This window comes from Chanodichthys erythropterus, chromosome 2 (assembly GCF_024489055.1).
Source record: "Chanodichthys erythropterus isolate Z2021 chromosome 2, ASM2448905v1, whole genome shotgun sequence".
Taxonomy (NCBI): domain Eukaryota; kingdom Metazoa; phylum Chordata; class Actinopteri; order Cypriniformes; family Xenocyprididae; genus Chanodichthys; species Chanodichthys erythropterus.
The window spans coordinates 22,506,713-22,534,621 of record NC_090222.1 but is presented as its reverse complement, the minus strand read 5'-3'; the positions used below and the strand labels follow the sequence as shown (position 1 = coordinate 22,534,621).

At 36.1% G+C, this 27,909-nt stretch overlaps 1 protein-coding gene across 4 annotated transcripts; it reads right to left on the bottom strand.

The window, feature by feature from the left end:
* On the bottom strand, nucleotides 1-27,909 carry cep162 (centrosomal protein 162). Of its 4 annotated transcripts, none has more exons than XM_067393960.1 (26): nucleotides 27,776-27,909; nucleotides 27,367-27,432; nucleotides 26,947-27,097; nucleotides 20,808-20,960; nucleotides 20,528-20,678; nucleotides 20,355-20,410; nucleotides 20,188-20,258; nucleotides 19,148-19,178; nucleotides 18,943-19,068; nucleotides 18,688-18,849; nucleotides 17,169-17,250; nucleotides 16,849-17,089; nucleotides 16,400-16,619; nucleotides 15,844-15,992; nucleotides 15,577-15,765; nucleotides 12,487-12,624; nucleotides 11,880-11,992; nucleotides 11,658-11,763; nucleotides 11,436-11,562; nucleotides 11,085-11,353; nucleotides 10,311-10,559; nucleotides 7,644-8,290; nucleotides 6,162-6,303; nucleotides 5,847-5,945; nucleotides 5,622-5,756; nucleotides 1-435 (listed from the first exon to the last, which is right to left on the bottom strand). In XM_067393960.1, the coding sequence occupies exons 2-26, from the start codon at nucleotides 27,424-27,426 to the stop codon at nucleotides 214-216; spliced, it is 4,089 nt and encodes a 1,362-aa protein (XP_067250061.1). In that variant the 5' UTR covers nucleotides 27,427-27,432; nucleotides 27,776-27,909; the 3' UTR covers nucleotides 1-213. The 4 variants fall into 4 exon arrangements, with proteins under 4 accessions (XP_067250061.1, XP_067250066.1, XP_067250075.1 ...); XM_067393965.1 differs by having other exon boundaries at nucleotides 27,367-27,459; nucleotides 27,776-27,896; XM_067393981.1 differs by lacking the exons at nucleotides 1-435; nucleotides 5,622-5,756 and adding an exon at nucleotides 6,012-6,073 and having other exon boundaries at nucleotides 5,927-5,945.

The following is a 27,909-nucleotide window of genomic DNA, read 5'->3' as shown; positions in this document are numbered from 1 at the left end:
ACAACTGCTGTTTGTTCAGGGGTTTTGGATTCTGCTCAATGTTGGATGTTGTAAAAACAACAGAGCAGCAAAACAGAACAAATATTTGTGCACATAATAATTAACTTTAATACAAAAAACATTTGGATTTAAGCTACAATTACTAACATGTTACATACCCAGCATGTTCCTTGACAATAAATAATCTTTACAAAAAAGTGTTGCAAAGGCAGCTCAGGATTGGAGGGGCAGGTATGTGTGGGTGGTGGAGGTGGTGTGTTCGGGGAGGGGGATGACTACACCCTGTCTCTGGAGTTCTCGGAGCACGTCCAGTATAGAGTCCAGCTCCAGTCTGAAGGCATCCAGCTCTTTAGCCCTGCTGTGAGCGAGTCTCCTCCAGCGCTCCACCTCACCCTGCTGCTCCTGTTCCACCACCCGCCGTGTGTCTGCAATCACCTGTAACAAACTTAACATCAGTGTACTTTATCACAATATAGTGCAGAGCAGACTGCTGCTGAGATCCATTATGAACAACTATATACTGTACAGCAACTGAAAAACAGACATGTGCTGGATGTTTTCTCTTTGTATGTGTCAAACTGCAAGTTAGTAAACATGTTAGTTTAGGGTAATATTTTTGTGATACACTATATTGCCAAAAGTTCTGGGATGCCTCCCTTTACGCGCACATGAACTTTAATGACATCCCATTCTTAATCTGTAGGGTTTAATATGGAGTTGGCCCACCCTTTGCAGCTATAACAGCTTCAACTCTTCTGGGAACGCTTTCCACAAGGTTTAGGAGTGCATGAAGCGCATTTGTGAGGTCTCCGCTCTAATTCATCCCAAAGGTGTTCTATCGGGTTGAGGTCAGTCAAGTTCCTCCGCACCAAACTCGCTCATCCGTATCTTTATGGACCTTGCTTTGTGCACTGGTGCACAGTCATGTTGGAACAGGAAGGGGCCATCCCCAAACTGTTCTCACAAAGTTGGGAGCATTAAATTGTCCAAAATGTCTTGGTATGCTGAAGCATTAACCCTCTGGAGTCTGAGGCTGATTTGGGGCTTGGAGAAGTTTTGACATGCCCTGACATTTGTGCTTTTTTCAGTTGTTCATAAACATATTAATGACAAAAGTGTCATTACACTGTATTCAACACAAACTAGGCTACAATAATATGTGAGGAACATGTATGTACATGTTTGTGTTTTTGAAGGAAAAACATTTATGCGTGGTTGTTGAAAAAACAAAAAACTTAAGTCACTGAAATAAGGCCAAAAAAAGTATAGTAAATCTGTGTTTTCAAGACTTCTGGGTATTGGAGGTTGTAGACTAGAGTTTTTGCTTCAAAATTATGTAAACATTATGCTTCCTATTCCTTCATATAAAACAATATATTGATTTAGTTTTTGTAAGACACTTTTTGCCAAGAAACACAGTATGCGAGGAGGCGTGAATCACCACTGAATAATGGGCCATTCTCACCTGAGAAGACAAAAGAATTGGATAGTAATGAGTTGAAATGACTTGCATATTAATGAGGCATTTCATTTTCATACTGCAGCCGGAGGGCGCTAAAGAAACAAAAACTCATCTAAAATTCATCTATAGAAGAAAAGAAAACAGGAACTAACTGCATGTCTTCTAGAGCTCGCTAACCATGACTTTTACATCCAGATAAACACTTTTCAAGACAATAAATACACGATTGAGACGATGAATGCATGTATTGCCTCTGAATTTGCGTCTGAATAGCGCTGGCTCCGTGGGCGTGGCCGCATTAGCAGATAATGAGCTGAATCACGGACTTCTGACATGGCTCTCTTTTCATACAGATTACATAAACACAGAAGGTTTGTTTTCGAGTTGACTTACTTGATTTAAAACCTGATATCTTAACGTTTTTTTAGACATAAGTGTAATTTTTCTGTGATTAGTATTCACTAAGTTGCAGTTCATTTTCTGAGAACTATCAGATTGGACTTCGTTCAGAGGGAGAGGAGAAATCACGCATCATGTTAGTTTTCTTTATTTTACAAAAAGCACAACATTTTGTTTTTACTCTGAGTGTATACAAATAAAAGAAGATATTCTATAGTTTCAATTGATATATTACTTATGTCTCTATGACAAAAAATGACGGAGTATTTTAAGTCTGTTTTGCTGCAATGTGAAAAAAAACCTGCAAAACGCGCCGGCGTTAAGAGTTCCTTTCACTGGACCTAAGGGGCCAAGCCCAACCCCTGAAAAACAACCCCACACCATAATCCCCCCTCCACCAAATCTTACACTTGGCACAATGCAGTCAGGTAAGTACCATTCTCCTGGCAACCACCAAACCCAGACTCATCAATCGGATTGCCAGGCACGTGATCCGTCACTCCAGAGAACACGTCTCCACTGCTCTAGAGTCCAGTGGCGGCGTGCTTTACACCACTGCATCCGACGCTTTGCATTGCACTTGGTGATGTAAGACTTGGATGCAGCTGCTCGGCCATGGAAACCCATTCCATGAAGCTCTCTACGCACTGTTCTTGAGCTAATCTGAAGGCCACACGAAGTTTGGAGGTCTGTGGCTATTGACTCTGCAGAAAGTTGGTGAATTCTGTGCACTGTGTGCCTCAGCATAAGCTGACCCCGCTCTGTGATTTTACATGGCCTACCAATTCGTGGTTGAGTTGCTGTTGTTCCCAGTTGCTTTCACTTTGTTATGATGCCACTAACAGTTGACCGAGGAATATTTAGTAGTGAGGAAATTTCACAAATGGATTTGTTGCACAGGTGGCAACCTATCACGTTACCACGCTTGAATTCACTGAGCTCCTGAGAGCGACCCATTCTTTCACAAATGTTTGTAGAAGCAGTCTGCATGCCTAGGTGCTTGATTTTATACACCTGTGGCCTTGGAAGTGTTTGGAACACCTGAATTCAACGATTTGGAGGGGTGTCCCAATACTTTTGGCAATATAGTGTACATTTTTTTCCAGGTTTCTTTGATGAATAGAAAGCTCAAAATAACAGCATTTATTTGAAACAGAAATCTTTTGTAACATTAAAAATGTCTTTACTGTCACATTTAATCAATTGAATGGGTCTTTGCAGAATAAAAGTATTAATTTCTTTAAAGCTTAAAACTAGAGCTGTTGATTTAACCCGTTAATTAATTTGTTATGGAAAAATAATGCGAATAAAATTATTTAATGCAATCAATGCACCTGCCTCTCACCCCAGCCCTACCTAGGTCATCTTACATTTCACAGTTGACTGGTGACATGAATCAGGGCAAAAACACCCCTGTATGAGTTTTTGTCTCATATTTATATCATATGATATAGTTAAGCAATAATCACACGAGTGCTGTTTTTATCCTGAATAGCACAAGTGCAAATGTGATAGGCCTATTGATTTTATATAAGTTTAATAAATAAGAAGTTAATACTGTGTTCTATTTTAGACACAACATTGACTGTTTTTGCTAAATTTTTCCAACGATAATATTACCTTTAAAGCCAAAGCAGAACTGTTGTGCATCTCCGAGCAACACAATGAATCCACGTTTTGAGCGAATCAATCGGGTGAAAAATTATTCAGTGGCTCATTCATAAAGAGAGCCATTTATTTCATTACTGAATGAATCAACAGTTTAAACGAATCGAATGAATGAATAACTCAATGACTTACTCATTTAGACGCCGCCACCTACTGGCAGTTTTAGTTTCTTATTTAGAGAATCACTTAAAGGTTTAGTTTACCCAAAAATGAAATTCCTGTCATTAATTACTCACCCTCATGTCATCCCAAACCTGTAAGACCTTTGTTCATCTTCAGAACACAAATTAAGATATTTTTGATGGGTATCTGAGCCACACATAGGCAGCAATGACATTGCACATTTTGAGGTCCAGAGAGGTACTAAAGACATTGTTAAAACTGCCAACGTGGCTACAGTGGTTCAATCTTAATCTTATGAAGCAGCAGGAATACTTTTTGTGTGCAAAAACAAAACAAAAATAAAGACAAAAATTAGTCTGTCCCCTGTCATAGTGCTGCACTATTTTCGTTGCAGAGCTTCAGTGTTTATGTCTGAACGCAGGCTCACGCGACCATAGCCGGCCAATACTGAGCCACTGTACCGACATTAACACTGAAGCTCTGCAGTGAAAATAGCATAGCAGTATGACGGGACAGATGAATTTGATGTATAAAGTTATTTTTGTTCTGTTTTTGCACACAAAAAGTATTCTTGTCACTTCATCTCATCACGTCTACGGTTTTAACAATGTCTTTAGTAACTTTCTGGACCTCAAAAGATGCAATGTCATTGCTGCCTATGTGTGGATCAGATACCCATGGATTTAATCAAAAATATCTTAATTTGTGTTCCGAAGATGAGCGAAGGTCTTACGGGTATGAGACAACATGAGGGTGAGTACTTAATGACAGAAATGTAATTTTTGGGTGGACTAACCCTTTAATTAAAAAATTTTTTTGGTCTGTATATATCTAAATACCAATTCAGATGCAGCTTCTGAAAAAAAAATCATGGCCATTGTAGCCTAAAAGTTTGTGTAGTAAATTCTGTCTTATCAAATTAAATATTTATTTCTAAAGCTACTTTTTATAATGTCTATTTGATGCTTTTCTTATTTAAAGGTGCAATATGTAAGATTTTCTGTCTGCTAGAGGTCGCTAGAGGCCTATTCAAAACAAAGGCGTAGCTTGATGACGACAACTTGCTCATCACATCACAGCTGGTGGAAATAATCGGGATAGGACTCGGGAAGAAATCATGTTCATGGATGCGATTATTAACGTTACTGTAGTATGAAGCAGAGCAGGACCGAGTGTTGTGGGAGCTGAACGAGGCCGCTGGAGCCATTGCGAAACACACGCCTCACGAGCAGTGGAACTTTTATTATGCCACAGTCGCCGGCTCCGCTTCCGCTTTTTTAGTCAAGAGACTCGTTGCACACAGCAGTAAGATAGATCGATTTTAGAATATCATATTAAAACCTGGATAGCTTGTGTTAATACATGGCATGCAATTCATTTTAAAATGTATTGTATGATGGAATAAATTCTGTATTACTGTTACTAAAAATAAAGCTGCATCTGATTATGCTGTGTTAGCCACTTGACAAAATAGTGCTTTTCTCTGAGGCATGGTAAAGCATGGTACTAACCAAAAAAAAAAGAAAAAAAGAAAATTAGATTTAAACAGTTTCCATGGTTTAAAACTGGAAACCGAGGGTAACGTGGGTGTGACGCAATTGATAGGCGATTCCTCACACGTCCTGGAGCCTTGGTTAAAATTGCAATTTTCTCACGATTTAAAAAGAGTTGGAAACATTTGAGATATTTTAAGTACTCAAGTGAACAAAATATATAACACTGGCCTAGTGGTTTTTAGATATTTTACTGCAAAATTCTTATATATTGCACCTTCAACACAATAATGACTTTAAATGATCTTTTTGGGGTCATTTGTGATTAATTTGGGAATAATTAGATTAATTAATCGGCACATCATGTAATTAATTAGATTAAAAAATTGAATTACTTGACAGCCCTACTTAAAACTTTTGAATGGTAGGGTGTATGTACTGTATATAGTGTGTATAGGTGTGTGTGAGTGCGTTACCTGCTGAAGCTGTTTCTCACGCTGATTGTAGCGGAGTTCCATGGACTGAATCTTCTGCTCCAGGCTAGTGAAGTGTCTTAGTTCAGGACTGTGGGCTTCTTTGGCCTGTTTCAGCTCTTCCAGAAGCTTTGATAGCTATTTACGTACACATAACAGGAAATATGGAGGGAAAATTTAAAATCCTGTGTTTGAAGAAGAACGGTAACTGAATTACTATTTCATTACCTGATTCTGCAGGGTATCCTCTCTGATTTTAGACACAGCCAGAGCATCTTTGGTTCCCTGGAGCTCCTTTATTTGCCCCTGTAAATGCTGCACTATGATCTAAATAGAAAAGTTACATGAATCCAGAAGCCAGAATACATTAAGCTTTTATCCAAAATGACTTACAATGCAAGCAAAGTATTGAAGTTTCTTCCCATGACCTTGGTGTTTCTAATGCCAAGGAAACACTTGGCAGAAAATAAATGCACACAGTCATATAAATAGATATGTTGGAGAGACATAAACAGCTACAAATTAATTCGTTTAAGAACCAACCTCTTGTGTGTTCACTTGATTGGTGAGTTCAGCCACTTTGGAGGCGGAATGCTCAAGGGCATGGCAAGCTAGAAGGCGTTCAATCTCTTTTTGATGCTCAGCCTTGACCAAGGCGAGTTGCTCAGCATTCTGCTCCTGAATCCTGAAAAAAAGCAATATTTGATAATGTTATAAATATACGATTACATTGAATCATCATGTTAACTCTTTCCCCGCCATTTATGACACACTTCCCCGCCATTGACATAATTTTCTGGCAATCCTTATTTTAACTGTTATATGTTAGGGGGCGCTATTACACATCTTCTGAAAGAGTACAGAATCTCCGGATCAATGTCAACTCAGGACGAGGTATAAGACTCATTCTACTCCATCTATGTTTTGATTATCGTTCTGAATCTGATCCAGATGTAGTCTTGACAAAAAAGTGATTTTCAAAGCTTAATGAAACTTACCTATAGTCAAGTGTTGATTCAAAAAAAGAATGCATTAAGCTAAAATAAAAGGGTTTAAATTACATCTTTTTTGTTTAAAAGCAGAGGCTGTGTTCTTTCTTTTGATATATTGCATGTTCAGATATTCATAAAACAAAATATTCTGGGGGCTTATCAAAAATACTGACTCTGGCTGGCAATTAAAAAAAAAAAAAAAAAAAACGCTGGCGGGAAAAAAAGTTAATGAAAATTATTTTAATGCTATACATCCCACAGTGCAATACAATTCTTCAGTTTTTATTTCATTTTACATATATTTTTTTATTATAGTATGTTAATTTTACAAAAAACTATATATATGTTTCCAAAACAGAACAAGTTTACTGTAAAGTATAGAAAATTATATATTTTCTCATGATCATGATATAATAATAATTCATAAGTAAGCAATATGGTACTCGAGGCTAGTGCTGTATCGTGAATAAGTCACGGCTGAAGGGGTTAACAATGCCCCTTCAGCCGTGACTTATTCATGATACAGCACTAGCCTCGAGTACCTTATTGCTTTTATAAAACGGTTACCACACAATACAATTATTAAAACCAAAATTATGTATCAATGCAACTTTCATGAAGTAAACTTTCACTAAAGCCTTCCTTCCGCCGGAAAGTCAGTCCATGACCATGAACAGCAAGAGAAGTTACATTATTACGCCATTAGATGGTGGCAAACACTATCTTTATGAGTGTGTCAGTCAGTAGTGAAGACTTTTACATTAAAAAAAAAAAAAAAATTGAACTATAGAACTATAGAACTAACCGTTTTATAATAATTCAATAATTCATTGTCATTAATAATTTTCATTACCGTTACAGATTTTTCATTAAGAAAAATACAATTTCTCATTTCTTTCGATTGTTGGTTTGACAGGCAACCATGTCAAGAGAATTACAGGACTATTTTAAGGTATCACTTCATGTAGTAGGGCCGCTGTTGTTTATCTGTTGTTTAGAAGCTGACTGACTGAACCACTCCAAAAGACTTTACCTGAGGAGCTGATTCTGTGCATGTGTGACTGCAGCCTGCAAGGAAGCTTTCTCTTGATCTCTCTGTATCTCTAGATGTTCCAATCTCATCTTCAAATTATCGTTCTCCAGTTGCACCTCTGAGATGTGTGATCCCGAGAACGCTCCGGGGTGGTAGTGTTTCTCATCTTGGGTAGGGGGGAAAGTCTCAGCTGTTGGTTTTTTGGGCTCTTTGGCTGCACCCAAATGTCGCTTGGGCTCATCACGATCGAAGCCAGGACCCGACAGCATGGTTCTCCTTTCCCTCTGCAGACGTTCTACAGTGCGACTCAGCTCCTGAATGGTGCGGCTCTTTGAGCTCAGCTCCTGGGTTAGTCTCTCGATGCGTGATGCTTGTGCCGCCTCTGCATTGAGCTGGTGGCGTGAGGGGCTGCGGGCAAGCTTGTCTGTTTGCGTCAGAGATTGGACCTGGTGGAGCTGTTCTTGCAGAGAGGCCACCTCTGCCTGGAGGGTGCTCTCTTTCTTCTGATGGGCCATCATCACTTCCTCCAGCTCCGCCTTTAACCTCTGAGTTTGTGATTCAGGCAATTCTGATGAGGTGGCATCATTGTTCTGATTGTTCTCAGCCAAACGTTGCTCCAGATCTGTGATCTGCTGTTCATATTGGAGCTGAAAAAGAGAAGAACACACATGAAATGCAAACATTGTTAATTGAGCTGGCTCAAAATAGCATTTAAATATATCATTCTTTAAAGTCTGACTGCATCAGGGCTGGGTAATATAGCTTAAAAAATGAATAAGAACAAAAATAAAATGTGTATTATATTTAATTAATAAATCATTTTTATTATTTTTATATTTGTTTGTATAATATTATTATTATTATTATAATATATATTTATATAGTTGAATGAGTTTTGAACCAATTCACCTGATGAACTGATTCATCATAATGAATCAAACTTACTGGACTTAATGGACTAATAAAAGACGCATTAAAACAATTGCATTATTCACATTCACAAGGTTATTTTACATTACCATTCAAAAGTTTGGGGTCAAAACATTTTTTCAAGAAATGTATAATTATATTCAGCAAGGATGCACTGAAGTTATGGAAAAGCAACAGTAAAACTTTTAGAATTGTTACAAAATATTTCTATTTCAAATAAATGCTTTCTTTTGAACTTTCTATTTATCAAGGAATCCTGAAAATATGTATCACAGTTTCCACAAAAATATTAAGGAGCACAACTGTTTTCAGCATTGACAATAATATGAAATGTTTCTTGAGCACCAAATCAGCATATTAGAATGATTTCTGGAGAAATTATGCTGAAAATTCAGCTTTGCCATCACAGGAATACATTTCAATATTTAAAATGCATTATAAAAGAAAACAGTAATTTTAAATTGTAATAATATTTCACAATATTACTGTTTTTACTGTATTTTGATTAAATAAATGCAGCCTTGGTGAGAATAAGATGTCCATTTCAAAATATAAAAAAATCGTACTGACCCCAAACTTTTTAAGGGTTGTGTATATCAGCAAATATATAGTGAATTTTCAATATATCACCCAGCCTTACTTTGCTTCAGATTCTATTTCCATTTCTATTTCTAACATTCAAGTCATGAGGGCACACAGCAGGGTTTAAAAATGAGAGAAATGCTGCCACTCTGAAAGCATATTAAAAGCCCTGTGCACTTAAGACTTAAAATAGAAACCTAATTTTCTTGGCAAACTTGTTTTTCTGGAAATAGATCGATCCAGCTGTGGGCTCTGGTAAATAACATGCTTTGAAAAAAGAAAAGTAGTTTGTGTTGCATTTTTCCCATACTAATTAAGGACACACAGCACTTCAGTCAGTGAGATCAGAGCTACCAAGTTCCAATAGCTCAAACTTGTTTCATAACCTAGTCTCAATTTTAGATTAGATTTACCGTTCAAAGTTTTTACACTAGAGGTGTAACAGTACACAAACATGATGGTTCTGTATGTACCTCTGTATTGAAGTCATGGTTTGGTACGGGTTTGGTACAGCAGGCAGGAGAAAACCAAAATTTTTTTTATTAAACAGTGGTTTACTGAACAAATCGTGTCTCTCTCTCTCTTTAAATAAATTAAATTATAATTAACATTTTCTTAAGGATAGAAAAATGTATTTCAGCTAATGCTGTAAACTATATACAGGGATCCTTTTTTGCACATTACTATAGTATTAAAGGTTACAATTAACAACAGAGCCCAAACTATTAAATTCACTTGCTATTTATTTTTTAGAAATAATAACCATCACTCAAAAAAAAAAAAAAACATGCTGTGGACACTAAATGACTTGCCTGAGGTAAATGTAACGCTACGTGAGATATTATTCTCAAGCTGTTTTATTGATGTCTTTCTGTGGTTGAAACACTGGTTGAGAGATTACATGCAAACATATCTATGCATAGATCGTCTGTTCTTCAGCTTTTTTACTGTTGTGGCGGTTAGCAAACAACATTGCATTACCACGGGCTCCCTCTTCTGGATTGGAGTGTGAATCGCCTGTGACTAGCTGTATGCACCAAACTGTGATGTCCGTACCGTGACGGTTCGGGACGAATACATGTACCGTTACACCCCTATTTTACACAAAATTCCCTGTGACCTATTCAGTACTGAATCGGAATCTAAAATGAGTACTTTGATTCTGTGATATTGTTGTTCCATTGCTCGGAGACTGCGTTTGGCTGCTTCATCGCGGCCCTCTAGCTCCGCCTCCAGTCGATGTACACGTCTCTCCAAAAGAGCCGCTGTCTGGGAGGACTGAGGGCCAGTTGGGGGATGAACATCCAATCCATCAACATCTGCGCCAGCAGATGCAGCAGCCAAAATCAGGGCGGGCAGGGAGTTTGGATGCCTGCGTTTCAAGAGCTCTTCCATCTGTTTAAGCTGAGAGAGGAAATGGGAACATGAGTGATAGATGGTACACAATCTAAGAAGTTTTATTACTGATGCAGCCAATAATAAATATTACAAAATACTCAGGAGTGGAGCTCAAAATCATTATCATAACATTATTTTTTTGCTTTATTTTTAGATAGATACAGAAGCAGAGACAGGAAACTATTAAGGGTTTGTGAAATGTTGCAAGCCAAACTCAAAGCTACATGAGCAACATGGCTCACACTGAATAGAAAATGTACGCTAACCACTGAGCCAATTCAATACAAAGTTGTTAATTTACTTAACCAGATGCACAGCTTTCAAAGAAATGAGTTTAACATGAAGAGGAGGTGGTAAGGAGAAGGTGGTTGGAAAACTGACTATCCAGACAGATGGTCTGTTACTCACAGACACAGTTGGATAATTCCAGCTCTCAGGAAATGGAGCACAAAGAAGAACGTGTCCTGAATGAAATGTACCTGCAGAACAAGGCAACAAGAATATGTGGAGCGGGAGAAAGTTGTGTCTGACCTGTCGTTCCAGGTCCTGGATTCTTTTAGCTTCACCCGCCTTCTCCTTTGCCTTTCTCTGTTGCTCATTGGCCCTCCTGCTGACCTCCATTTTTAGCTTTTCCACCTGCTCAGTGAGCCTTCGAGTCTCAGCGGTGGCGGCTCGGAGTCTGGATGCATCTTTGTCCAGAAGCTCCTGATTCTCGGCATACCACTGCAGTCTCTTCTTCATTTCTGCAACTTCCTCCCGATGTTTTTCCTGGAGCATCTTTAGCTCAAAACCTTTATCACCTGTTAAATGCTTATTTTTGTCAATATGACAATCACCAAAAATAGACTGTCGCCATAACATTTTCATATCTGAAGCTCTTACCTGAAGTACAGACAGCCTGAACTCTGGCAAGGTCTCGCTCTTTCCTCATCATCTCCAGGTCTACATGCAGGGCTTGTTTCTCCTGTTTTAACCTGTGGATCTCGTCTTGCAGTCGTTCCTCCTTTTTCTAAACAGAAAGACTTTGCATCACGAGTGCACCTAAAATGCTGTCTAGGTAGGCAGCTCACTAGCAGAGCTGTTGATATCATGTAGTTCTCTTACCTGTGCAGCTTGTACCTGACTTGTCAACTCTGCAATGCTGAAGCTTTGGTCAGCAATGCTTCTCCCTCCGATGGTTCTTTGAATGGTGTTCATGTTCAATCGGTCCCTGGGAAATGAATATTCATTGCTTTTATATCAGCTGCTGCAAAGAACAGCATGAATAGTAAAAAACCCGCTGTGATATGTATTATAACACTACTGACACACTTTTATAGCACTGACCTGGTGAGGGCAAGCTCAGTGAGAAGTCTCTGGTTTTCCATGAACAAAGCCTCCTCGCTTTGTTTGCTTTGAGCTTGGAGTGCTTTCATTTGCAGATATAGCTTCTCATTCTCCTGTTAAAACCAACAGAAAGAAGTTTCACACATTTTGCTCTGAACCTATTTGTAGCATATATTAATACTAATGACCAAAATGCAAATGTATTCAGTGGATGCATTATATTGAATATAGTCCCAGATAAGAATTAATTGGATTTGGTTTTTAGAAAGGCCACGAGTTCTTCTGTAATTACAGGAAATGTGAGAAGTAATTACCAAGGTTATTCTAAATTCTGAGTGGTAATGGTGTCATTTTTAAAGCACTGTGTTTAATTATGTACCTCATTTTGCTGAAATGGTGTATAATGATCTAAAAAATTAGAGGCTACAGAGTCTTGTGTTGTTTCATTCATTGACATTTGTAAGATCTCTCCATAAGAAGAGATACAGGGTAAGGGATTAAAAAAAAACAAAAAAACCCTAATTATAATAAATGCACATGTGAGACATGTTTCAGCATGGCTCATTCTAATATATGCCAGAAAATGAGCAAAGATAGAGAGACTCACATGATGGTAACCCTGAATCAGAGTCTCCTGTTCCTTCATCTCTTTCTCTATGAGCTTGAGTTTCTCTTCAGTCACAGGGTCCGAAGCTTCGCCAAAACTCCACTTTCGTCTGTTACTCGCCTCTTCGGCACAGTGCAGCTATGGAATTAGCATGTAACAGGTCAGAACCTAACTCTGATAAATGACATGGAATAGTTTGCTCAGAATTTAGGCAAAGGCTGATCAGTTTATTAGGTGTGGTAACAAAATATTGATGCTACTAATTTAAAGGCATTTTTCAGTAGTAAGTAAATAGTTTTTTTTGTAACAATTGCATAAGCAATGATTTCACTATGGCAGGTAATTGCCATGAAAATAACTGTGATTAATGATTTAATTGTATTTTTTGTTCATGTCAGTTAGAATGTAAGGTTTATTTCACACAAAGGAAGAAAGTTGGAAAAGTCTTTTAATGTTCCCCTTACTCCAAATGTGAAGAAACAGTTTCATCAACTCCTTCGAAGTTGGTAACCTGGCAAAAACAACTACAGTATGTGAATGTAAAAATGAACACAAATCTTCTTGTTCTCTCAGACACTACAGCACTGGAAAGGGGACTTAAAGAATAGAGTGATGCACTAGCAAAGCCAGGTCGTGGGTTTGATTCACAGGAAATGTATGAAATAATAAAATATACCTACTGAAAATGTAAGATGCTTTCCATAAAAGCATTTGCCAAATACATAAATATAAATGGAAAGACATATACATGGTCTTAAATGCAGCAAAAAGTACAAAGTTCTTTTATTTTGAATTACAATTATGTAATTAGAAATTAAAGTGCATAATGACTATGGTTATTTTAAATAGGCCTGATTAGATGTAATAGTCATGATTAGGTGATTATTCAACAATTCAGAAGGGTCTAATGGTGTAGTTAAGTGGCCCTGGGCACCCTGTAAGGAGTCATCCCCATTGTGCCCTTAACCCCAGGATGCTCGAGGCCAACTGACCATATGCACGGAACATTCTTAAGAAGTTTCGCAATGATATAATGCCAGCTGGAAAACTTCCAGTGAAATGTCACTTGTTGGTGATTCGGTATCTTCAATGTCCTGAGGTAGCTTTAACAGCATCAATAGTGTAATACTTAGTTTATAATCAGAATATAGTCACTTAAATAGTTTGGCCTAGTGTTAATGTAGTTTTCACAAGTGTGCCAAAATAGGTGAGCTTGCGCTGCACTGACTGACAGCTTCTGTGATTATAAAGGGAGAGCATGGTGCTAGCGTGATGCTTGCTTTCTGTGTAATTAATTCACAAGAAAAGTTATCGTTTTTCATAAGATTTTGAGAGTAATTCATACTGAAACAAAAAATGTTTTTGGTCATCACATTAAAAATTTGAAGTGGTGGAAAAATGTTGCCATCTTAGTAGTGTCAAAAAAGAAAATTAAATGTGTGTCTAATTAAAGACACTGTGTTTCTTATTCAAATGTTCCCATTAGCTTTGCTTTTACTGCAATCAATAAAACTGGTTCATTGGCAAATTGAGATAAAATTGGCAAAGTGTGATAACTACATTAAAATATAAATACAACATTAAAAAAAATCATTGATCCATTGATGTTTTTGTGTCGATGTACAGCGAGTACAGAATGCCAGCTAAAAGATCACCGGAAATGCCAAAGCTGGCTTAACTAAAACCAGGAAGTAACCATGCATATGGTCAGTTGTCCTTGGAATACGTTTATGGTGCCATTGTATGGCAACACTGTGTATAAATCATGAAAACAAATTCAGCCTCGGTCATGTGGTGAGAAATATTCTATGGTAATTAGTTCAAATTTAATTGATACTTCTTCCTGTTATCTGCTGTCAATAATCAATATTTATACTTCACCAGAAGGGATAAAATGTTGCATGCCCCAATGTGCCCTGCTTTACATTCATTTCCTATTAAAAAGTTGAGTTTTGAAAAGGAGACTATTTATTTGCCAGTACAAAAAAGCACTTCCAAATTGAATCACAGCATTGCTTTTAAAAATGTTTTTTTTTTTTTTTTTTTTTAAATAAATCTTTGAGGGTATTCAAACAAATAACTTGAATAAATCTTACATAATGCACCTGTATTAAAAGCACAATTCATCATCTCTAAGAGTATTTAAACGGCATACAAGTAAAATCTACAGTATGTACATAGGCAGAGCAGCCATTGAAATATATGTCTCCCATTATAGACGTTTATGACTGCATTATCATTCACATGCAAGTTCAGACTGGCCTTTTTACCAAACGCACTTATGCAGCATGTTTCACAACGTACCCTAGATCTACCAGACAGCAGAAGGTTTTCTATTGATCTTTAACTAATAGATGAAACTTGAGTAGATTTTAAAAGGATAGGTCACCCAAAAATGAAAATCCTGTCATCAATTACTCTTATGTTGTTCCAAACCCATAAGACTTTTGCTCATCTTCGAAAGACAAATTAAGATATTTTTAGTGAAATCTTAGAGAAAAGTCTATTTACCCCAAACTCTGACAGCTCAAAAGGTTTATAAAGAGTAAATAAATAAATCAATCCATATTAATCAAGCAGTTTAATCCAACTCTTCTCACTATCTCTTTATACAATAAACAGATTTAATTCAGGCTTTTATTCACATATAAACAACGATCAGCTGCTAACATACATAGAGCACTCAAATATGGCAAACGGAAACTCAAATTTACTTGCTTTGAACAATGAGGTTTGTTATTGTGCGCAAAGTTAGGCATGCTTGAGTCTCTGTTTACCAAATTTGAGTGCTCTATATACATTCGCTGAGCAATCAATGTTTATATGTGAATAAGATTCTTCTAAATTATTTATAAAATAAAAAGTCTATTATAAATAAAAGTCTATTACATCTGTTCATCATATAAAGCAATTGTGTTTCTTGGACTAAACTGATCAATTCATATGGATTTATTTTACAGTCTCTTTATGAACGTTTTGAAGCGTCACAGTTTTGGCTGAACAAACTTTCAATGGAGGTACAGAATTCTCTCAAACCACGAGAAATTTCTAAAACTATCATCTAAGCCATACAACTACACAAGAGCTTACCTTGCTCTGTAACACATAATTCTCCTGCCTGAGTGCTGCCAGCTCCTGCGTGTGCTCGTCTTGTAAGTGGTTTTCCCTCAGATGGGGCTCTCTCTCTTTTTGGGCGAGCTGAAGACGGAAACGCTCCAGTGATGAGCGCTCCTGCTGAAAGGACGTACCACCATCCATATTCTCTTGCATCACCTCAAGCTGACAGACAAACAGAACAGGCAGTTAATGAGCTGGAGGATTTGATCCAATGCTCTGATTCAGTCCCAGTTAACTCACTCCTGTCACTGATTCGGGTGTGATCCTGTCTGCTCGGAGATGGCCATTATCCTTCAGACTGATGGCTTCTACCTGATGCTGTAAGAATGTAGCAAAGGACTGCACGGATGTCACCAGTTCACCGCTTAGCCTTAAACTTGTGTCTAAACCTGTAAGGGGTGCAAAACAGTAAAAAAAGACAGATCACCATTTATTTTCAAGCATGCAAATATGGCTGTGAATTTACAAAGAATAGTTATATTTTACCCCAAAAAAATTACAAGAAAAAGATAATATGTGTTATATTAAGATTTTGCATATCCCCCTAATTTTTCATTACATTACAAAACTCCAATAACACAATAGTTGTCTTCTTTATTTTGGTAAGTTCTTTTTGCATTACAGTAGACAGTATTTAAGTCATGTCAGCTGTCATGAAAATGTTATAATTTCATGAAAATAATGAAAATTTATCAAATAAATGTTAATAAAAAGATAAATGAAAATCAGTTCAGTTTTCTTAATGGAAAATATAGCTGCTGCTTTGTTTTGGTGAGGTTAACCCAGGTACAGGTACCTTTGACTGCTTGTGTTTGACTGAGGTTGTGAGTCTTTTTTAGGGTCTGGTTCTGAGCTTTCCTCTGTGTTAGTGGAGACGGAGGTTTGGCAGCTTGGCCGGCTTTGCTAAGTGCAGGTCCTCTGGGTAACAGCCTGCTCTCATCTTTTTTGGCCCTTGTTAATGGAACAGGAGTTTTTCTAGAGGAAGCAGATGCAAATTCATTGGTTCTAGAAGGAACCTGAGAGAGAAAGAAGTTAATATTCCATCATTATCTTCATAAACTTGACTATCATCACTATGTGAATAAAGAAGGCACGTAGTTACCCACAAAAATTATACCTCATTTACTTTGCAGAGTCTGTGCCTCTATCTTTCGATTTTCAATTCTCAAAACCCCAGAAATAACAGGATCTAATTTACAGAGGAAATTCATGAGGCAAATGACTCATAATAGCAGAGTCTCTGACCTGGCGTTTCTTTGGTTTGACAGGAGGAGGTTCCAGAGAGGAGTTGTCCTGTTCCTGCATCAGTCGTTTGATCTCCTCAGCGATGCTCTTCTGAGAGTACTGAAGGGAGGCTGGATGTTCCCCTCCTGTAAGACTAGCTGTATTACCCCCTCCACAGTCCTCATTAGTGAAACTGAAAGGGCTCTCATCCGAACATATCCTTAATGGACTATGAATTTCGCTGCCTTGAGGAACAGCCTCACTGAAAGACAAATATTTCATCTAAAGCTGCTGTACTGAGAATATATGACTCAGTGTTTGAAGGCAAAAAGTGAACTCACTTTATAGGCTGGAGAGAGAAGCCACGGATAAAACCAGAGTCTGGTCCAATTGGCCGCATCAGTTCCTCAGCAGTGGGTAAATCTACAGTACATAAATGAGACCCTGGTGACAAAATTTCACTAAGGCTGGAGTCACACTGGCCGATTTACAGTTATAAGCTTTATTTAGAATTTTTGGGATTGGTGTGATCAGATACAAACTTCCTCAGTAAATGCAAGGTCAATTATCACAGATTTTGTTTGTCATCCATTGCAAATTTAAAACCAAGCTTTTGAATGTGATTCACTTGAACTTAAATAACTAACAAATTGAGCATGAGTCATTGTATGGATGCACTAGTTTTGTCCCATAATCAATAAATGGATATCATAAATCCATCCTAGTGCTGTCAAAAAAGGAAATTAAAAACACACGAAAAACAGTTTTGTAAGCAGGAAAAGGTGATTTCAGACATCACAGCATTATATTGTAGAGTATGAAAAATCTATTAAAACATACACTTCTGTTCAAAAGTTTTTTAAATGATTTTCAATGTTTTATGCTCAGCAAGGCTACATTTCTTTGTCAAAAATGATTTAAAAAAAAAAACAGTAATATAGTGAAAATTATTACAATTTAAAATAACTGTTTTCTACTTTAATATATTTTAAAATGTAATTTATTCTTGTGATGGAAAAGTTGCATTTTTATCAGCCATTACTCCAGTCTTCAGTGTCACATGATCCTTGAGAAATCATATTATGCTGATTTATTGTTATAATCAATGTTGAAAATAGTAGTGCAGCTTAATAGTTTCGTGGAAACATTCAAAAGAACAGCATTTATTTTAAAATTTTTTGTTATATTGTACATCCTTGCAGAATAAAAGCACTGAAAAATCTTAATGACCCCAAACTTTTGAACGGGAGTAAAAAGTAATAAGTAAGTAACGTTAATAACGGTGGTTGTACTTTTTTCCAGAAAATGAGCTCATTTAATGCTCTAATTTTGCTTTTAAAACTAAAGACGTCTTTCTGATTTTTTTTAAGAGGCAGATATGTCATTATATATTGCTGTACCTTTAAGTTAGTGCTAAATATTTATAAAAGTCATATAAATCTTGAAATATGTGAAAAAAGTCTACGATTAAAAAATATCCAGTAATCAAGTGATTTGCTAAAACGAGGCACTATAATACATGTGACAAGGAATCAGACAGAAATGTCACAGGCAGTTGTTTAAGTCCATCACCCCCTTCCATTCTTATTCAGTCAGGGTGACAGACTTCCAACAGAAGACAGTGAGATTTCAGGAAAAACAGCTGGTGTGACACCCTCATCCAAAATCGAGTTGTTTAGAGTCGGCTCGCAGGACTTCACCAAAACCGACGGTGCAAATAAAGCGACTGGTAAAAACCTCACGTATTTGGTTTAAAGCAAAACTGGAAGCATTTGTGGGGGGGAAGCTGCAAATCAAAAGGTTAGAAGCATAGGCATGCCCACAGTGACTGGCAAAAATTAGCTAGGTGCTGAGTCTGACCTGACTCCTCAGTGGAGACAGGTTGGAGTGTAGTGAGAGAGAGGGGAGTCCTGCTGCCCTCGGCTCGTCCGTCCTCACACTCCCCCGCTGAGTTGCTTATCTGCCTGTATGCCTCCTGCAGCGCCTCCATCTCACTCCCTCCACTCTGACCGTATGAATGGACTTCAAAGATATGGAGGAGAGAATGTGTCACATCACCTGTTGGAAGTTTACTTTAACAATACAAGCTCTAAGAAAAGAAACTGGTTCTCAAACCTGCAGGTTCCAGTGCTGGCGTCACTGTTTGTTTGGCTTCTGGACATTTTTCTTTTCCACCTGCCAAACTTGGAACTGCAGGAGGCAATGCTCCATCCGTAGAATTTAGAGAGTCATGTAGTGACACTGAGACACAAGAAGAGTTTTTCACCCCCTGATCTAAACTTTTACACTATTATACACTGTAAATTGGGATGGCATATACCTTTGGCCAGCATCCCATGTCTTTCAGGTTTCTGAAAAAAAAGAGGATAAAGGAATGGTTAAAATTAGGGGCTAAGAGATTTTGCCATAAAATCACATTATATTTATTTTGACGCATATTTCGATTGACAACAAAAACAACATTTAGAGAAACTTTTGACTCCAGATACCTTGGGACCTGAGATGCAAGTTAGCATGTGCTATAATCTTTAGTTTTTCAGCCAAGACTGTTTTTGTTCTCTCTCTAATACAGTAGATAATAATCATAATAATTAATTAATTTATTCTACAAAACATCTCCAGCAGCCCCCTATAAGAGTGACCGACAAAATGTAAAATAAAAACTTTTCTTGGCCACTAATTTCAGTTAGTATTCATCTTGTCATTTTAAGAATTTATCAAATTTACTAATGCACTAAATTTACTTTAGTGATTGATTGGTATTGATTTCTTTAGTGAAAAAATCCCCAAACATAATTTAATAATAATATAGCATATAGCAAATAACAAAGACCAACAGCCAAGGCCAGGATTTCCATTAAATAATACATTAAATTTATTTTTCTTTTTTTTTTTTTAAACCTATGGTATACCCCCAGAATACCTGGAATATATGACATGTCATATGAGATCATTCTGTGATGCTTTTGCTTCTTCTTCTGCTGAGTAGGAATTTTCTTTTATAATTTCTCCTTTTGTGGTCCATTTGTATACAGCAAATGACAACTTAATTTTCATTTTAGGGTGAACTATCACTTTAACAGTAAACATCATTGAAAACTTTTGGAAAAACTGACTTTAAATTGCAGTCTTTTCAATTTTGTCAATTAAAAATATTACAATTTTGATTCTACTTTGATTAGTTGTCTAGTGCTCTTTAAAATATTGCTTAATATTAACACTATATTTCCCAACCAGCATGTGATACAAAATGCAGATAGAGACCGTCATCTCTACATAACTCACTACTTCACTAATTCACCAGTTTTTAAGGCAGGGCTCATATTATAACCTTAAAGTGCATTAAAAATGTATATTCACCTTCTCTTGAAGCCCCTCATCACTTTTCTCACTTGCCTCTTCCTCAAAATCTTCACTATATGAAGGAGATGCTGACAGAGAAGCAATATACACGTGTTTTACTGCTTCAGAAAGTAATAACAAAACACATCCCTTTTAAATTCTTATTCTCTCTGCTCTGCTCTTACCAGCTGTGTCTTTATTTTTCCTCTGTTCTTCATTTGTTGAATCCATTTCTTCTCTTCTGAAAGGAACACAGTGAAACTAAATTTAAAGAAGGTCACTATGCAAATGCTCCTTTACAAAGAACATCCTTATAATTCATTATGCTTTCAAGTCACATAAAGCTTTTTTTAGGCACCTTTGTGGGCTGGTGGGGGTGGATGGCTCCTTTTCTTGATTCGGCCTGGAATAGTCAATGGAGGATGAGGACTGTTTCTTTAGATTGGATAAAAACCTGGTATTGTCATCTTCATCCAACAGGTCCAGATTTAGAGAACCTGCAGTTGGTACTGTTCCAGAAACAATCACAGAATTTGAAAAGAAGCAATAACAGATGCTGATGGTCAAACAAACAGAGCATATTTGGATGTTATGAATTCAGAGGTAGGCTGAGTTGAAGGAAAATAGGTTAGACTGACCTTCAGGCTCAAGACTGTCTCTGCTAAAGATGACTAGGTCTCTATTCCCTTCATCCTCCAAGAGTAGCTCATTCGGCTGCTCTTCATCCACCTCCTTAATGGATGGAGTCTTCCTCAGAGACTTCAGGAAGGACTTCCCAGTTGATGACATCCCTGCATGTCAAGCAAACGTAAGTATTGTAAGTATTAAACAAGCCATTTATCCACACCAGACCAAACTTATTTTGACTAAAGGCTCATTCACACCAAAAAAGATAACTATAATGATTACTATAAGTTTTAATAATTATTAAAAATTCTTGAAGTCCCAATGATAATTAGGTAATGATAACACCACAACTACAACACTAAAAACAATGAGGAGTGATATTGTTGGAATCACTCTCAGAACGATATTTTCTGTCTGATGAATGATAAAAACCATTGACAGCCAATCAGAATCCACCCGACTTCAATAAGGCAGAGCATTTAATGAGCCACATGGCTTAACCGCAGAGCGTGCTTGTAATAAACAGAACGTTATCATCTGTTGACATGGACGCTAATATAGTTAGCGTTCTTGGTGTGAACAGGTTTTAAATCCACTGTTTCATGAACTGGCCCTCTGTGTGGTACATTATCATTCTGAGCTGCACATATTTAATTAACTAGACATCAGAGAAATTATTAACTGGCACAGTACATGTTCTTCAAAGAGGTACTATTCCAGGGAATTAGTTTGCAGCAAAAAATGGTGCTGAAAACACTGCGGCTGCAATTACATATAACCCCACAACAACAGCTCTGGTCTGTTGTGTTTAAGTACTGCATATAATTATATATTAAGGTAAAATTATAAGGGAAAAAAAACAAAAAGATTGGTTCCCAACTATAATCCCAGTGAGAGAGTTCATTCTCAAAAACACACACACACACACACACACACACACACACATACATATATATATATATATAAAGGTCAATAATGGTGAGTAAATATCCACAAAACATCATGTTAAAAATCAAAACATAATCTTCTGGTTCTAAACATTCTGAATCTTTACCATCTACTCTCTCGACTGAATCACTAGCATCGCTTTCCACAGAAAACTCATTAGATTCAGTGTGAATGGGACTCTTCTGTCCTGATGTACAGGAGGAGTTATCAGGTGCTGGACTTGGTACACAGCAAGAGTCTTCCTCTGAGACCCTCTGTTCCTCTGAACAGTAACTATGTTCAGGTGATGGTATCTTCTCATTGACTGCATCATATTCAGGACTCTTCTGATGGCTTGTGTAGTGGGATGCCCTCTGATTGGACAGCTGGCTCACCCTATCAAGAGCTTTGCTACGAGGTTTAGGGGTGGGTATAATAGGGACTATGGTGTATAAGGGTATCAGACAAAGAAACGACACAAAAAAGTTAAACAGGTAGGCGTAATTACACACTAAAAAGTCATATTTAGACAACTAATCTAGATTATTTTTTTCAATTGGGAAACAAAACAAAACAAAAAACCCAAGGTAGATCCAGAATATGTCTACTGTAAGTTAGGGACACACATCTGACACACAATATAAGGGAATAGCCTACTTAATACTGTGGAATGAAGTGTGTAGTTTTGCAATGTTACAATACTTTCAGGAAACCTGTTTGAAACCAATTCTCTGGTGCAGAAATTACACACTTCATTGAATAATGAGCGAGATATACCCAGAGGGGGGCTTTCTTTCTGTCTGGATCCCACCTGAGTGTCCACAGCTTGGGACTTTTGAATTTTAGCAAAACGACGTTTAGTGGCTTTTTCTGCAATATTGATGGACAAAGAGAAAAGCAGAATAAAGAGAGAGAGAGAGAGTACAAACAAGACGATTATGTCAAATACAACGAAAAAGTGAAACACTACAGCTTGACAGAAAAAACTTGAAATTGGACAAATGACATAAGTGGTGCCTGCGGGGCAGACTTTTTCAACAATTGAAATGCTGAACAGTAATAGCAGTAAATAATACATCTCTGTGAGCAGTGCTTCAGAAGTTCAAGGAACAGTGTACAAAAAACATTCTTGGAATTATTACTATTTATCAGACACAATACTTGTACACACAATGTTCTGTTATCAGTAGTAAACAACACACTATACAGTATACACTATACACTAAACAGTATATACATATAGAAATTATAAATGTATAATAAAAATCTTCCATAGTTCTCACTATGAAGCTCTTTTAAATTAAAGCTAATTCATTTATATATATATATATATATATATATATATATATATATAAAATAACGACATTAAACCCTTTGAATGGTAATGTGTGTGTGTGTGTGTGTATATTCCATGAAACCAATACAAATTTTGACTTACACAATTTTAGATTTTTTACCAAAATGTATTACTTTTCTGAACACCCCACAACATTAAATGACATATTTAACTTCCAGAAAAACATATTTTCCCATCTCCAGGCATCAAATTCTTCTTATTATTGGTCATTATTTTAAGTTATGGACACTACGGGAGCTCTCTGAATATTATTATAAAATGTATTTGTGATAAAAATTCAACATTTTCCTATTAATGAGATGTCCCTAACACTAATTCAGTAATTGCAAATATAAAAGTTACATAAAATCTCACACTTTTGCTATGCTGAAGCCTGAAATGGGCACTTTTTGTGACAGCAACCTCATCATTTTATTTTTTATCAAAGGCTTAACTTCAGAATTTGAACTAAAATCAGTATTCTTATGATTGCTCTGAACATTTCAGACAGAATTCAACTAACTTTAAATTAATGTTCAATTAATACAAAATGCTTATTTGGTTTTGGTGACCCAATAGATAAAATATACTGAAAAAGGTCAGTATCGGTTTCGTGGAATGACTCATATACATATATATATATATATATATATATATACATATATATATATACATATATATATATATATATATATATATATATACATATATATATATATATACATATATATACATATATATACATATATATATATATATATATATATATATATACATATATATATATATATACATATATATATACATATATATATATATATATATATATATATATATATATATATATATATATATATATATATATATATATATATATATATATATATATATATATATATATATATATATATATATATATATATATATATATATATATATATATATATATATATATATACATATATATATATATATATACATATATATATATATATATATATATATATATATATATATATATACATATATATATATATATACATATATATATATATATATATACATATATATATATATATATAAATAAATAAAACCATTCAAAGGGTTTAGGGTCATTTATTTTTTATTATTTTTTTTTAATATATATTATTTTTAAGTGTCTTAAGTAGAAATCTCTCGTGTTCAACCAAGGCTGCATTTATTTGACACAGTAAATTAGTACAGGCTGCTGTGTATAATTCAAGGAACAAGGAGTGGGGCACAGAATGAATGACTAAATGCTTTTTAATTACCACACAGAGTGAGAGCATACACCAAACAACTAGCATAACAATAAATACTGGACAAGGAACTCAGGGCTTAAATACACAAGGGAGGCTAATTAACAGAAACTGAAACAGGTGCATAACAATCAGTAACCAAGGAAACTGTAACAGGTAACACTGGCAAACAGGAACAGAACAAAAAATTAAACCAAAACAGAACAAAACTGTTAATATTGTGAAATGTTATTATTGTCATAATAACTTGAAATAACTGTTTTGCATTTTAATAGATTTTAAAATTGAATCTTATGATGGAAAAGCTGAATTTTCAGCATCATTACACCAGTCTTCAGTGTCACATGATCCTGATTCTAATAGGTTGATTTAGTGCTCAAGAAACATTTCTTTTTTATTATAAATCATATTAAAAACAAACAAATTTCACTGGCCTCAAACTTTTGAACATTAGGCTTTAGTTCAGTTAGGACAATTAATTAGCTTTTATAAACCTGCCTTAGAAAAAAAACAAAAAAACAATTATGTTTAATGTAAAAATATCCGGACTCATTCACATTACTCTTAAAAAAAAAAAAAAAGAGTGGAAATGAAGACAACTTATGTCAAGTCTACAGAGCAATTTTGAGAAACAATTTATTTGATTCTGTTGCCAAATTCAGTATTTTAAAAAAGAAAATAAAAGAAAAGAAAAGTAATATTTATGTAGTAAACACCCAAATCATTGAGGGACATAGCAGCAAGCCTGTATGGCAGAACAATGTACAATTAGTTATAAGTATTTTCCTAAAATTTTATTATGCCACACTGCTTTACTGTTGTTTAGTTATAAATGCACTTGTGACATTCAATAGACCTTCCCACAATATTGTGTGTTAAGTGTTGATAGGCACCTATGATAAATTGCTTCATGTTCCTTATTTGCTAAGTCAGATAAAAGCATCGGCTAAATAAATGACTAAATGCAAAGCCAATTTACAGGCACGCAAGTGCAAAAGCACTGGGAAGCCCAAATCCCAAAAAAACAAAATAAGTACTTTAAGAGCAGAGCATAATGAGAAAATGGCAACTCCTCAACCGCAGAAGAGAAAGTAATTAGGCTGCCTAAATGAATAACATCAGATTTAATCATATCAAAACAAACATGCATCAGTTCATATCTAGAATTATGTGCTGAACAAAAAACACCAGTCAGCTTTGTTTGTGTTATAATGTGCAAGCCAACAACATAAGACAACAACAGCTCTAATCAGCTATCCTATTCAACTGATTCTATTCAGAAAAATGAGTATAATTTGCTGATCAAATTGCTAAAAAAGGAATCAATCAAGTTAGAGATTTGGATAATTCAAGCAATTTAGAAACAAAGCAAGTGCAATTCATAGTTGCATTTTAAGGGATTCCTGATGACACATCTGATCTGAATCTTGGACTGATTGTGCATCATCATGATTTGTCAACTGCTTTGTGCTTGCTGCCCTCAAGTGGACAAACACCTAAACTACAATATTGTTGTTCAAAAATCCCCAAGACAGTTAGGCTATGTTTAGACTACAAGCATTTTTTCTCAAATCAAATGTTTTCAGGCAGACTGTCTGCACTATTAATTGCAAGTGGTTGAATAAGATTTGTGTGTCCAGACATAAAAAACCTAACTGCATGAGTTGCTTTGGTAATGACGTAGGCGTGCCCACGTACGTGATGTGGCTTTCAAAATGGATGCAGGAAAAATGGAGGCATATCATCTCACTCTCAAAATAAGCACCCTGTCGAGTTGCAGTGCAGAACTCCTCTGTCACAAATGGAAAATGCAGAAATCTTTGGACATACCATTTGAACACCATACATCCGGTGTGGGGACAAATCAGGTCCTCCTCATTTCGGGTCTCTATTAGAACCCCAAGTGATCCTATTGGCTCAAATTAATTTTAATGAGCAACTGTTTCGCTAGATAAGACCCTTATTCCTCGTCTGGTATCGTTTAAAGCCCTTTGAAGCTGCACTGAAACTGTAGTTTTGACCTTCAACCGTCTGGAGGCCATTGAAGTCCACTATAAGGAGAATAATCCTGGAATGTTTTCATCAAAAACCTTCATTTCTTTTCGACTGAAGAAAGAAAGACATGAACATCTTGGATGACATGGGGGTGAATAAATTATCAGGAAAATTTTATCAAGACTGAGACACATCAGAAAAAATCTGACTGGAATCGCCTTTCAAACTACCTCTATACGTGGTCTGAATCAGATTTGAAAAAAATCCAATTTTATGTGTTTTTTGCTGTCCAGATTCTCAAAAACCCATCTGAATAAAATCTGGATATGCAAACAATCTGATTTTTGCTGGCAGTCTGAACATAGCCTTAGATATATGCGCTGACACCTTCTTTTCTCAAAAGTACTTACAATACACTCATTACAAGAACAGTATGCATCCCTGGAAGTCTGGGATAAAGTTTTTCTAAAGGGCACAATAGTAGATCTCAAAAACTTTCCAGAATGTAAACCTTTGGCTTTCGAGCCCGTAACAAAGATTATGCTAAAGCTTTCAGCCAGGCTGGAGATTTCACCCAAGCTCTCTTCTAATTCAGGCAACACCAGCACTCACCTGTTCCCTCTTCACTGTCGTCGTCATCCTGCCACCACGGCACAGACACTGCAGTCTTCTTCACTGGTCTGACAGGTGCTTTTCCCAAGCTGTCAAGGACACTAGGGTGCTTGGTGCTGGAGCCCAAATCAATAGAGTCATCAGAGACAGACTGGAAAAAAGCATAGGTACACAACAACATCAAGTTTACCTGCAATACTGGACTTAATTTGTCTTTCAATTATTACACTGCATATAGAAGAATTATATATATATATAAAAAAAAAAAAAAATGTAGAATGAACCTGCTTAAAATCATTTTAGATGGAGTAACTTACAGTATGTCACACCGCAAGAAGCATATCAAAGCATACAAACGTAATTAAACAAAAAATTGTCAGAAGTAGTAAACAAAAGACTATAAACAGTAACTTAGCTTACCTCTTTCAAGAATTGCTCAAACTGTTGATCCAACTCCTCTTTAGTCAGTCTATGAGCCATAATTCACTGTGATACAACGTATCAGAATTAGACCTATATGTTTTATATAAACGTGTTATTATAATAACTCCTTTAAAACAAACAAAAGTTATGTTAAACATCTGCTAAATATATTACAGTCTAAAACAGAAAGATTCTGGGAGAGAGACAGGAAAGTCTGCTCGTGATGCATTATAAACCAACAGGTTGTTGTTTGATTTGTTAGATGAGATCTAACAAATATATGTTGTGCTGTGATTACAGAGGTTTCGTTATTAGCTCGCTACGTTAGCTCGTTTGTCATGGTAACCGAGAGAAACGGTCAATATGTTTGCTAAACTGGAGAAAACACAGGACGCAAAATACTCACCAATACAGAACGAGCTGGAATATGAATATACAGTAAATCCTTTAATGTTCACATTGTGTTTGAAATGATAGTTTATCATAAAGTTTCCCGCTACAATAACCGTGGGATTACTGACAGCTTATTGGCCGTGTCAC

What these genes read in the sequence shown, in the direction of transcription:
- cep162 (XM_067393960.1), bottom strand. Translation starts at nt 27,426, where the DNA reads ATGGCTCATAGACTGACTAAAGAGGAGTTGGATCAACAGTTTGAGCAA. An exon ending in GAAAAATAAAGACACAGCTG is followed by an intron (nt 20,259 to 20,354) that starts GTAAGAGCAGAG and finishes CTTCTCTGTCAG; the next exon opens with CATCTCCTTCATATAGTGAA. An exon ending in ACTGAGCTTGCCCTCACCAG is followed by an intron (nt 11,764 to 11,879) that starts GTCAGTGCTATA and finishes TTCATTTCCCAG; the next exon opens with GGACCGATTGAACATGAACA.